This window comes from Puccinia triticina, chromosome 3A (assembly GCF_026914185.1).
Source record: "Puccinia triticina chromosome 3A, complete sequence".
Classification (NCBI taxonomy): domain Eukaryota; kingdom Fungi; phylum Basidiomycota; class Pucciniomycetes; order Pucciniales; family Pucciniaceae; genus Puccinia; species Puccinia triticina.
The window spans coordinates 1,104,601-1,117,368 of NC_070560.1; the positions used below are offsets into that span (position 1 = coordinate 1,104,601).

A 12,768-nucleotide genomic window follows, 5' to 3' on the forward strand; every position below is an offset into this window, starting at 1 on the left:
AATGACATTGTATTGGTAAATACTTTCAAAGTGAAGCAACGGAAAAGATGAACAAGGGCACAAAGGAGCGAGATAGACATATTTCTTGGGAGAAATCGGGTCATGAAAATGATACCAAAACTGATGGTTTAACTGGTACTCCAGTTTATGCAGACAAATAAGAAAAATGACTATGTCACTGAGACAAAAAAAAACAGAGTAAAAGTCACTGAGACAAAAAAACAGAATAAAAGCAGCATAACTGCTTATATATATAAGGAACATAAGCACATGCAGTGAGAGAAAAGACCGGATGAAAGTCCCACTGGCAGAGTGATTTTAGTAAGCTCTATATAAACCCTAGGAGTAGGGGTCAAATGAATGAGACTGAACTGCCAAACAAGCAGAGAAAATTGAAAGGGTCAGCCTTTATGCACACCAAAGAAATACTGCATGCACTCCATTTTTGGTGTGCATTAGTGTGCACTCCAAATAATTGGAGTGCACACCCATGCACTCCAAGAAATTGGAGTGCACACTCATGCACAATTTGGAGTGCTCAACCATGTACTGCAAAAAATTGGAGTGCACACTCATGCACTCCCAAAAATTGGAGTGCACACCCAATCACTTGATAAAAGTGGGGTGAAGCCATGTGAAATCAATAAAGCCGGCAATGTAAAAAATAGGCAGAGCTCACCAAGCTAAAACAAGTGACTAACTCAAGCAATTATATCCTGGTGTGACTAATATTCAATTTTAGGAACAACAGTCTTCCAGCTAAGCTGACCAAAGCATTGGTGAAGTGTAGTTTTGCAGGATTCCACTAAATTTTATGGTAGAATTAGGGAAATTGCATCTTCTCTGCTCTTGTTCAACTTGCACAGGTTGAAAAAAACCTACTATACTTTTTTAAAGCTATTTGGAGGTTTTGGTCTTTTTTTTCTGCTAAAAGCTCTGTAGTCTAGGGGCAGTAGCGGCAACATAACATTACAGGCAAAATGGCTGCTGTTAGAACAGCTTGGCTAACACAGTTTTTCCCCCAAGTGTAGTGTAGCATAGAATTTCTATGTTAGACTTGGTGGGCTTCTAGTAGAAGCCCACCATTGGTGGGAATAAAGAGAAATCCACTACTCATCAGGTAGTGCATGGGTGTGCACAACATGTCTCTTGGAGTACATGGGTGTGTACTCCAATCTTTTGGAGTGCATGGGTGTGTACTCCAATCTTTTGGAGTGCATGAGTGTGCACTCCAATTTTTTGAAGTGCATGAGTGTGCACTCCAATTTTTTGAAGTGCATGAGTGTGCACTCCAATTTTTTGAAGTGCATGGGTCTGCACTCCATTTTTTTGGAGTGCACACCAATGCACATTGCACACCAAAAATGGTGTGCATGTGGTAGTTCTTTGGTGTGCATAAAGGCTGACCCAATTGAAAAATCAAGTGCTAGTGACAATCTGAAATAAAGCTACTGAATTTACGCAGATTGATGAGATGGATTGATGTAGGGAGAAGGGAGAGCGGAAAATCATGCTAGCATTCCGACACCTGTTGTTAGTTGGTGATAATGTCAGCACTGTCCAGTGAGATCTCAATAACTGCTCTTTTTCATTCTGATCTGAATGCAGACCACATCTTTTGTCTTGGTCTGTCTGAAATTTGAAGTTGCCTCCTCAATTAAATGATGGTGGACACTTCTCCTCAGCCAGTCTTTCCGTCTGCTCTTCATGTTAATTTTTGTCTGTACTGGATTTTATTCCAAGCGATCAAAGTTTATTTATTTTTATTTGTTTTTTTCGCAAGCGGCAGCAGAGTGAATGGCTGCTGGAAATAACAAAAAAAAACTTGTGATGATCTACAAATAAAATGATGGTACATTGAGCATGGATTGACATTCCCAGAAGAAGCATAAGGACTGTGAGGCGACTGGTGGCGTAGTGTGGACAGGAAGTGATTGATGGTTTGGATTAGGAATAAAGGTATTGGTGGAGCAGAGCTCATAGACACGTGGTGGAGAACGTGGCAAAATTCCCCATCTGAAACTTGCTCGGCAGTCTCACCTCAGAGTTAGACTGAATTTTTACCTCTTTCACATTTTCCCTGCGTTTTGTGGGATTGGGTGCACTTGATGCTAAGTAGGCTGAGGGTTTTATTGCGGCAAGTCTCGGATCGGGATTTGGGTTAGCTGCTTGAGATGTGATTTGACAGTCGGCAGGGGTACTTCGTTCCGGTGGAAGATTCCGGCAGCCAGCCCGGCCTCGACAGTAGTTTGGAGGAACAAGTCTTCAAAGTCTTTTGCGGAGCCGGCACCAGAGCTGGCGATGACGGGGATAGAGACGTGTCTTCTGACAAGCTCGACAAGGCGTAAATCGAATCCAGATTTTGAGCCGTCCTTGTCGACCGAGTTCAACAGGATTTCACCCGCCCCAAGCGCTTCAGCTCCGGTCGCCATCTGAACCACATCCACTGGCCGACTTTCTCTGCCCCCCTTGATCGTACATTGGTACCAGCAAAACCGTTCACCGTTGGGCCCCAGATCCGCCCTCAGGTTCTGCGATTCAGAGCCTGCCCCCAAGGCTGGAGAAGAAAGATCCACCACACAGGCTTGATGTTCAGGCGGTGCATCGTTGATGTTCGACACATAAACCCGTTTGGGATCGATAGAGACCACCACAGCTTGTCTTCCATAGACCCTAGAAATTTCGGATATACCACTCTTGGGGAGCTGTTTGCTGGAGAGATAGGACTCAACAGCGATCACGGCGTCCCCACCAATACTGACTTTGTCGGCCCCAGCGCGAAAGTAGGCCGTAGCGACTTCGAGGGCAGAGCGCGAGGTTCCATCGGGCTCAACTGTGTCTCTGATCCCACCACCCACGCAGAAGGGCACAAATACCGTTTCGGCTGCCTTTTCGAGTACCGTGAGCATTGGCTGGTCGTTAAGGGGACATGATCGAAACGAGGTGATGTTGAGGAACGTGATTTCGTCGGCCCCTTCGTCGTAGTACCGACGGGCAAGCTCCACAGGCTTGCCGAGATTCCTGACTTGACCCTTGGTGCTCGCGTCGTTCAGCTCCGACCCGTTAGCCTCCCTGACATCATACTGGTCTCCCTTCGTTACCACCAAGTCGCCAGTGTCGTTACTTCGGACGTCCAAACAAGCAATGATTCGCTTAGTCAGTCCAGATCGAGTCATCAAAGTCTGGGGGTCGAGTGGAGCTGGGATCTTGAGTGGGACATCAGAGTAACAAGCGATATGATCAGGCTCCGACAGCCATTCTTGCAGGAGTTGGAGGCCCTTGGGCCCGGATTTTTCGGGATGGAATTGGGTAGCAAAAACGTTGCCGCGTCTGATACTGCTGACAAACACTTCATCTTCGTAGCGGGTAAGCGTCTCCGTCCATCCATCCATGGCTTCAACATTCGAAGCACGATATGAGTGGACGAAGTAGTATGCTGAATCTGAATCAGAGCCTTCGGTCGTAGATCCATTCGGAGATGTGACTTTTAAAGAAGTATTCCAGCCCATGTGAGGTACAGCCTTGTTTGACGATGAAAACTTCTGGACGTGTGAAGGGACGATTCCTAGTCCCGGAACCTCAGGATTTTCTTCTGATGACAAGAACAGGGCCTGATTAGATGATCAAGAGAAGGAGAAAGAAAATGTAGCATCTCGTCAGCAAGACAACCAGATAATTATATTCTGATAGAAAGAAATCACCTGCATGCCGATGCAGATACCCATATACGGCTTTCCCGATTTGATATACTCAATCAATGGTTCATCGTATCCTTTGGCTCGGAGGGCTTCCAACGCTGGTCCAAAAGCTCCGACACCGGGGAAAATCAATTTCTGGAAAAGGCGCGGTAGAAAGATGAAAGAAAAGAGTCCAGTCTCTGGGAATCAGTACCAAGCATGGGGGTGTTTATCACAAAATTTCCAACTGATCAAGAAGGAAAGTCTTGGCAGAGGAAACACGAGTATGTATATAAAAAAGAACTCGACTGTTGCAGATTTGATATCATCAGGCGAGGTAACCCATTTGAATTGGAAGCCTAATCGGTTGATCGAGTTAGCCAACGAGCGTACGTTTCCCGCTCCATAGTCGAGAAGATAGCTAGAAGGCAAACCAAAACTCGGGTCCAATCAGTTCCAAGCGTTTTCTATCTCGGCATGCGTAGTCGGAAAGTCTCCGACCCAAGGATATAAATACTCACATCATCCTGATTGCTGTTTGTAGATGTGATCGGAATGAGAGTCAGTCCCGACGACAAGAGTTCGGAATGAAGGCGCGGGCGAGATTTCCGGCCGGACGGCCGTGCTGGAGGTTCGTCGGAGTTTTGTGAAATTGTGCCCTGGACAACTTGTGGGTTTGGAAGAACGAGGAAATCCTGGACAGCGCGGCTGCGCCTGCACATGACGCGATCTGGCCTGATCTGACTCCGAACGCGAAGTGGCACACACCACTTGGGGACTTGCCATTCTAGCCTCGACTCCGAGTCTTGAGCCACCTCCGGCGAAGTTCTACATAGCTTGCAGGTCAGGAGCCTGCTTGGTCATCATTATTGCGATCATTACGCCCGGCTCGGTCGAGGGAGGGATGGAAAGCTTCTTACGGCACTATCGTCCAACCTTTCATACTTACATATATGGATGCACGCGACGCGCATCCCAGCTAGTTTTGCATCCCCACCATGCTAGCTGAGGCCGAAGATCAAGTACCGGTCCCGCCGGTGTCCACCGAAATCACGGAGAACAAGACATGGCTGCTCCGAAGTCTACATATCTAATTTGCAGTCCATGCCATCTTTGCAGTCCATGCCATCTTTGCAGTCCATGCCGTCTTTGCAGTCCATGGTATCTTTGGATCTCTCTGGCGAGTCTAGAACACAGACTCGGGCTTTGGAAAGCTGCTTGCTTGGCTGAAACTTGACTGGAGTGTCTTCTACTTGAAAGTTCGATAAAGCACAGCAAGCTGTGGAGATACAACACTACACGCCCGCTGTGAAGAGGGTTTCGTAAACATAAATAAATATCTTTGAGGGATGGCATGTATCCATGTGATGAACCCTATGGCAAAGAAAGGGGGAGGATCACTGCATCAGGGTGGATGGCAGCACCGGAGGCGGGGAGGAAATCCGACTGGGAATTCCCTCGGAACTTAAAACGGTCTGATCAGACTGTTAAACGCTGGCGACGGATCAATCATTCCTTCACCTCGTCAGCCACGCATCAAGCTGTAGGAGAGCGGTGCATGTATGGATGCTGTGCACAGAAACCACCAAAGCAACCGGAGATAGTTTTTAGCCTGTTCTGCTCTACTCGTCTGACCGCTGCGGATTTTCCTCGCACAGGCAGGTCTCATCTTCTTATAAGAGTCTTGATCTTTCCGCTGAGAGAGCGAGACAAGAATCAAAGAGCAAACATTTTCTCTAGATTCGGAACTTCTGACCATACCAATTGCCCACGAACCAACATGTCCTCTACCAAGTTGGTCTGCTTTCTTTGTCTCTCGGTTCTCTTATGAAGTTATGATAACTCTTCTTGCTAGTTGCCTGTTGGGTTGTGTCAAAACTGCAGCTTGCAAGCGATGTGAACTGCTATCGGGTTGACCGCGCCAGACTGCTTGATGTTGTCTCCCAGCTACATATGTTTTCTTTCGTTGATATCATTCCTGCTGCTCTATGATCCTGCTTCCCGTGTTATACATGGTTATGTTTGCGAGATGGTCAGGAAGAGTTTGACATGGTCCGCTGACTGTTTTGCTCTGTTGACTTCCAACCGTACCTGTTTTCCAGTGTCGACCTCAAGAACGTCCAAGGTGATCTCATTCTCGGCTTACAGAAGCGGGTTGAAGCGTTCTGGTTTGGAACCCTAAAGTCCGAACCCCAAGCGATCGAAGGTTTTCGGAGGAATTTGAAAAGCTCGTTGCTTCCGCTGATTACCACAACACAAGACGTCCTCGACACACAACAGAAGATACAGGAACATAAACGAAATACAAGTCCCGACGGGGGACAAGGCTTATTGCCGATCACCCAAATCAACCTGGGATTCAGCTTCGCTGGGTTGAAAAAGCTGGGACTGCAAGCAGAGGAGATCCCAACCGGCGGGAATGGAATCTTTTCCAAAGGGCAAAAAGTTGACGCGGTCGATAACTTGGGAGATCCTGTCGATCAAGCCACCAGAAAACTCAAAACCTGGTCCCGAGATTTCTTGAGTGAAGCCAACCCCATCGATTTCGTCGTCTTGGTCACCGCGCCGGATTGTAAACTGCTGAACGAACGACTTGACCAGCTTCGAAGGAATTTCGGCGGGTTTTTGGCCAGTTCTTTTGTTCGTCAAGGTAATGTCAGACCTGGTAACCAGGCCGGCCATGAGCATTTCGGATACCTAGTTGAGTGTCTTGCCTGTCCTTTCCATCATCGCGGTTTTCAATATCTTCAAGGGGGAGATCTGATATTGATCAAGCAATTAATTGCTGACGACGGACAAATCAATCACTAACAGGACGGAATTTCTGAGCCAACGATCGAGAACATAAACGCTCGTCCAGAAGATCAGAAGAGTGGAATAGTCAAACCGGGAGTGATCTTACTCGGCCATACTACTCAAGATGGCAATAACAGCAACTTGGACCCAAAGCAAACCTGGATCAAAGATGGCTCGTTTATGGCTTTCAGAGAGCTCCAGCAACTCGTGCCAGAGTTCCAATCCTTTTGCGATGAGGCTGCCAAAAAGCTTCAGAATCCCAATGTATCGGGCGATTTCATCGGGGCTAGAATAGTCGGCAGATGGAAGTCTGGTGAGCACAGATTTATTTACATCCACATTTTTCTACCTTGATCAAACGAGCACAGGAAATGAACATTTCTGATTGGCCGATTTTCATTCTGTTTGTTTGTAGGTGCCCCGCTTACCTTGACGCCAGTGGAAGATAAACCAGAATTGAATCGAGCTCAAGATTTCGACTTTTCAGATGAATTAAAACAAGAACGCTGCCCCTACGCTGCTCACATAAGGTATCGATCCTCATCAGCCAACAGATACCGATACATTCCAGTACTTAGTCATTGACAATGGATTTTGTTGCGTTATGCTAGAAAAACTAACCCACGTAATGGCATAGCTGGAGCGGAACCCAACGCGACTTCACTGCCTCACCTTATGGTCAGAAATGGGATTCCATACGGTTAGTTGTTGAATAGCTGTTTCATTACACTTTTCCCTTCCCCCAAGAAAACGTAACACAATGCGACTATTTCCATCCTTTTTTCGTCTTGGACTTCAACTGTAATTTTGCGTAGTCCAAGACAGCTGAAACTTGAGTGATGAACTTTCACAGGGCCTGAACTTACCGAGGAGGAAAAGGAATTGAAGAAGACCAAAGAGAATCGTGGTTTACTCTTTGTCTCTTATCAGAGCCAAATTGAAAGCGGATTCCAATTTGTGCAGAAAGTAAGTAGGAATTCACTTAATTCATTCACGGATTTCGCCCTTTTTTTGAAGGAAGGGTATTCTAATGAAATCTTTGGCCATCTTGTTATGCTTCGATCAATTTTTCAATGATTTTGTCTAGCTCTGGTGTAACAACACTGATTTCCCGGCGAAAACTCCGGCCAAAGTGACCCCCGGGTTCGATCTTTTGATCGGACAAACCTCTGATGAAAAGCCTCGAGTAGCCCAAAACATCAACCCACTGGTGAGGCCGATAGGATTAATTCTCTGGGCTAACGGAACTCTGACCAATCGAGCCGATCTTTTTACGCGTTCGCTCATCTAATAGGGTATTGAGGGTACAACCGACCCCAACAACGTCTTGACCGCGCCGGCACATTTCGTCGTTCCCCTTGGGTAAGTATCATCACTCTAGAAAAAAAGAAATGTGACTCCATGAATGAATTGAAGAATCGATGCTAATGGCGTCTTGTCATACCATTTTCCCAACTTCAGCGGAGAATATTTCCTTATGCCATCCATCAAAGCAATCAACGAAAAACTCGGCCTTTAGTTCGAAAACAGGAATGTGAATTGCTTGTCCGTCATATCTTGTGCATGTATAAGGTGTTCATGTTTACGATCTATTCGACTGCATAAATCGTCTTAAATTCTGTCTGGATATCTTGCGTTGTTCATACAAAACCTTGTACATAAATACCTTACTACAATTATGAAGGCCTTTTTCCCTCAGTAAACTTACCCCAGCCAGTTACATATACACGAATTGGAAGCATTTGATTTGTACCCACAAAACCATTGATATTGGCTTCCTAAAGATTAGCAGAGGTTTTTGTTTTTCTGACAGAGAAACAACACACACCTTATTGACGAGTCTCCACATCTGCGTTTGTACTTATCTGATCATTTGAGGCCGCAACCTCAATCGAAAATCAATGCAGTGCTTTGCGCCCCGGACTCGGAGGAGCTGAATTCTGATCGGGAGCGCTGTCCGTAAGACAGTCGTACTTAGAAGTAGCTATGTGTTGCTCAGGTTCACTGGCAGCAGAATTATTAATGTTCACTACAAAATAGCAAAGACAAAAACTGGACCATTATCTAAAAGATAGCTTCTGGCGGAGAAGTAAGACTGTAATCCTGGGATGGATGAAAGAGTCAAAGAGGACTTGATGAGTTTGTACTTCAGGATCAACAAGCAAAACAATATGCTACAAAAGGGATAAAAACAATTATAAATCTATTCTGGTTTAGACTTGATAAAAAAACTGAGAGCTACACGGCGGTTGCACAATTTAGGATTTGCCCGTTAGACGCGGGGTGGAAGGGGGTGGAAGCCATCGTCAAATTGACCCCCGGACCGAACTTCACGCAGTCCCTCCGGAGTCCGAGGCACTATGTGCTTGAGATGTTCAAGAGCAGTTGTTCCCGTCTTTCTTTTGTGTGCGTCGAAGGCGGATAGAAATTATAGCCGAACTCCCGAGCGCTATCTTCTTCTCTAGTTCCTCAGCGAATAGACAGCTTGCTCATGAATCGGCTCAAAAGCCAACCTGACATTGCGATAAGAGAGGCAGTTTCTGGCTTTCTTTAGGATCACTATACTTCCCGAGTCCTCACTCTTGATGTTGAGCTCGAATGCGGACTTGAATGAATATACTGGTTGCTCAGAGAATTGGGGCTTTCTCCGCAGGTCGGTTGGCTTCCTTTGTAGCAAGGAATTCAAAGGGTCGCAGCTCTAAGAAGCACGAGCCTGCTCCTCCCAAAACGGTTCTTTAGTGAAGTGCTCTAAAAGAGTTTATCGTTCCCTTCACGCATCCTGGATTCGGTTCCAAAACTCCGCTTTGCTTTGCCCTGCTAAAACGACCAAGACTGTAGCTTGCTCCCGGGATTTTATCCGCACATATACATTCATCCCCTATCTCTAAAAGACATTTCAGCTTGAAGTAGACATCACAACAGATTCATAATAGACAAGTGTAATATTTTCCACTGACAGTAGCACACGGCTTAATCTACATTCATTCACTTTTGAGCCGTCTTTTTCGCGCTGGATCGAAAAACCAACTAACGAGAGCGGCAGTTTCGAGACTAATTTTACCAACAACTGTTCCTCAACCACTCACATTTCCGCACACCTCCGAACTTAATATGCGCGATGATTTCGATACCAAGTGGTCTGCAATCCTAGCCAAAGTACCCAAAGGAAAGAATCCATTCGATTTTGTACAAAGAAACATGGTTGGTTTACTGAAACAGCTCGACTTGATTTTGTATGAGCGCATCGAATATGACACCGGTGACCCGGCTGATATTTTTTGCCTGTTCGGGTTTTTGATTGTAGGACCTTCGCGCCCATGGCCGACATTCTGGAGGCACATTCACGGTGCTGATAGTTTTGACAGTGTTGGCATTCATAAATATCCTGGTCGTACTCTTTTGTTTCTTTTGGATCCTGCTCAATGGCCGCGAAGGGCGATCTAGACATCTTTGGCTCATTCGATATGTTAGAACCAAAGGTCAGGAGTATCGATTACTACTCTGACCTGGCTGAGATCAAGCGCTGATTTAATCTCTCTACGCTTCAGATAAGAAATTTGTTATCGCACCTAACAGCAGCCTATTTACGATCATATTCCAATCTCCCTCTAGTGCTGCCGCACTGGTTTACCTCTTGTTTGTTTGTAAAAATCTGAAATATGCTCGAGAGCTAAACCTTCAGTCGTCTTCCGTTTGGTAAGTGATAATCAGAAAATTTCAATTCTACCACCATAAGAATAGGAAAATATGCAAAGTAGAAAACATATCCTCTTGCAAATGCTTATGGCCAGCCTTATTCTATTGTCAATGTATCTGAAGGTTTAATGTCACATTTCTTCTATCATACATCGGACTCTGGACTTCTGGATGGGGCTACTGGTCTGCTTCGTGAGTTTCTTTAAAAGTCCCCAGGCGTTTCTGCGTTTCGACGCCTAAGGCTCTAATGAATGCATGGCCCGACTTTTGTAGTCTGTCACGCCAGCCGAAAGATTTACTAATCACAGATCGGGTTTTATCCTCGAGACTGTCTGCCATATGCGGGGCGATTTGGTGTTCACTGGCGGGCGGACTGTATATTTTCAGCTTGTTTATGATGCAAGCTTCCTTGAACATCTCCCTTGACAGTGACTCTCAGCTCAGAGCTCAACTACAGAAATATGCTCGTGTCTGGACCAAATCACCCAAAGCGGCGAACCCCCATGACCTTGCATCACTCTTCAATCACTGGCGGGTCAATCAACACACATTTGCACTTTGGCGCACTTTCACCGGAACATTGCAAGGAGTCATGAGCTTGCTGCTTTGTGTGGTATGCTGTTTCGCGGTTTTCAGGTTTTCAGATTAGGGCCCAGTTCTCATGAGTGGTACACGCAGAAGCTGATCACCACATATGGCGCCTGAATCTATCTTATTATCATTTTGTGAAACGATCAGCTGTACCTTGTTGCGGGATCCGCGCTTCAGAGGATCCAAAATCTGGACAACGGAAGCTCACCAAGAGCCCAACTTCCATCACCCGTCGAAAAACCTGTTGAAAGTTCAAAACCCAAAATGCTAAAGAGTTTCAAGATCAGTAAGCAAAATTCTGATTGAAGTTTTTTAATGATTCGAAGATGTGAGCTCAGAAAACATCACTTTCACGGCGGGGAAATGTAGGCAAGATAGAACTTCTTATTCTCTACTGTTATGCAATGGTCATATGCACTCTAGGTCACTCGTTTAGCCTGCTGGTTTGTTATAATCTTTCACATCGATCGCAATGGTGAATTATATGATCTTTCCAACCACTGTTTTGCAATATCAAACTGATATGTTTCAGATGGTTGTAATCAACAGGGCATTAAGCGTAACCGGCGATGACGCTCTACTAAAGATTCTGCCGCTGACACTAATTTCTGTGCTTTCCTCAATTCTAACGGTGCGTATCATCGGGTGGGGATGCTTACCGACTCGAAGAATTCTGGCACTGATCAATTCTTTGTGACTTGATGATTATAACTAGTGGAAAGCTGTTGTGCGAAGAAAGATGAGGACTCCCAAAGCGGATACCGAATTGTCTGTCCAGCCGCCACCACCGTGGGCACCACTTGCAGCAGAGGCAAAACAACTGAATACCTTTCATCCTGCGAATCATGCATTAATGTCCCCAGAGGGTACTCAGGACCACACATTTTCAATTAGTTTCCCTTATCCTAAGCCACGTCTGTCAATAGAGATTAACAATCCACATCTTCACGCACTTGTTGATCTGAATATTGATCAGAAAAATCTAACCCGTTGAAGGGATGCATGCCACTATAATCTTAAGACACCTTAATTTTGTCTTCAATTTGCTTATTGTATTTTCTTTCAAATATCCTAATGGAAATAATAAAAATATGTATTCAATTTATGTTGTGACGAGGGCCAAGCTGATCACTCCAGCGTGGAGGAGAGAGAAAGCGGAAGGAAATCAATTAGGAAAGCAACCAAAGCTCACCTAAAGTTAACCAAAGTCACTGATATTATTTTGGAATATTCAATACTGACCAAGTTCACTGCCAGCCTGCCAGATAGAAAAAATACTGATGAAAAGTATTTTGGGGGATTATTTTAAAGTGTGTGAACCAGGAGATCCATTATTCAGAGGGTGATCTTGATGAGTTTCTGGTGGAATTGCCAGAGAGAAGAGGAATTAAGAATTGGGGAGAGCGTATCAGATGGGAGTTGAAAAATCGACTCCCAAGAATTAATTAATCAACTCCCAAAACATGTTTACGTCGCGCGGACCGCCTCTGGACTTCCTTCCCCGGTCCACAGGACCAAATTTTGACCTGCGCGCATTTTTCGGAGTCGGAAAATTAATTCTACTCTCCAGAATGGGAGTTGGAATTTTAATTTCACAAAAAATGATGGATAATAAAGAAAAATTTATACCTCCACACTGGGGCACCTAAAGCCCCCCAAAAATTTTACAGTGGCCATAGAGCACTCTGAATATCACCTGATGAGCCCCACGGCATTGGAAGACCCCAGGAAAGGTGTGTGCTACTGTGGGTCTAATTTGGTGGATTTCCTACTAAGGAAATCCGCCAAAGCCTTTGCCACAGTGCACCAAAGTTTTGGATCATGAAATAAAATACTCTGTAACCAAATTTTTAGCTGCAAGGCAGTAACAAAACAGAATAAAATAACTCTGAGGCAGCTGGGGCTTTTGGTCATGTCTGCTACTAATTGCTTCCGCAACAGATAATAGGGCCTCCACCACATTTAATAGTGCCTCCGCCACAGTTAATAGTGCCTCCGCCACAGTCAA

General features: G+C 45.3%; 3 protein-coding genes across 3 annotated transcripts; 2 read left to right on the forward strand and 1 right to left on the reverse strand.

Annotated features, from left to right (window-relative positions):
• Positions 1–2,129: 2,129 nt before the first annotated feature.
• On the reverse strand, positions 2,130–4,399 carry PtA15_3A126 (uncharacterized protein; the record flags this gene model as incomplete). Its single annotated transcript, XM_053167063.1, has 4 exons — positions 2,130–3,611; positions 3,702–3,833; positions 3,987–4,098; positions 4,179–4,399. The coding sequence occupies 4 exons, from the start codon at positions 4,397–4,399 to the stop codon at positions 2,130–2,132; spliced, it is 1,947 nt and encodes a 648-aa protein (XP_053018317.1).
• A 1,058-nt stretch (positions 4,400–5,457) lies between these two features.
• PtA15_3A127 (uncharacterized protein) lies at positions 5,458–7,992 on the forward strand (the record flags this gene model as incomplete). The annotated part of the gene is made up of 9 exons (XM_053167064.1): positions 5,458–5,471; positions 5,780–6,377; positions 6,492–6,786; positions 6,889–7,003; positions 7,085–7,173; positions 7,327–7,439; positions 7,561–7,683; positions 7,768–7,835; positions 7,935–7,992. The coding sequence occupies 9 exons, from the start codon at positions 5,458–5,460 to the stop codon at positions 7,990–7,992; spliced, it is 1,473 nt and encodes a 490-aa protein (XP_053018318.1).
• Positions 7,993–9,584: 1,592 nt separating this feature from the next.
• PtA15_3A128 (uncharacterized protein) lies at positions 9,585–11,774 on the forward strand (the record flags this gene model as incomplete). The annotated part of the gene is made up of 10 exons (XM_053167065.1): positions 9,585–9,674; positions 9,778–9,952; positions 10,022–10,169; positions 10,293–10,361; positions 10,443–10,782; positions 10,908–11,046; positions 11,130–11,235; positions 11,310–11,391; positions 11,476–11,674; positions 11,737–11,774. The coding sequence occupies 10 exons, from the start codon at positions 9,585–9,587 to the stop codon at positions 11,772–11,774; spliced, it is 1,386 nt and encodes a 461-aa protein (XP_053018319.1).
• Between the last annotated feature and the right edge of the window lie 994 nt (positions 11,775–12,768).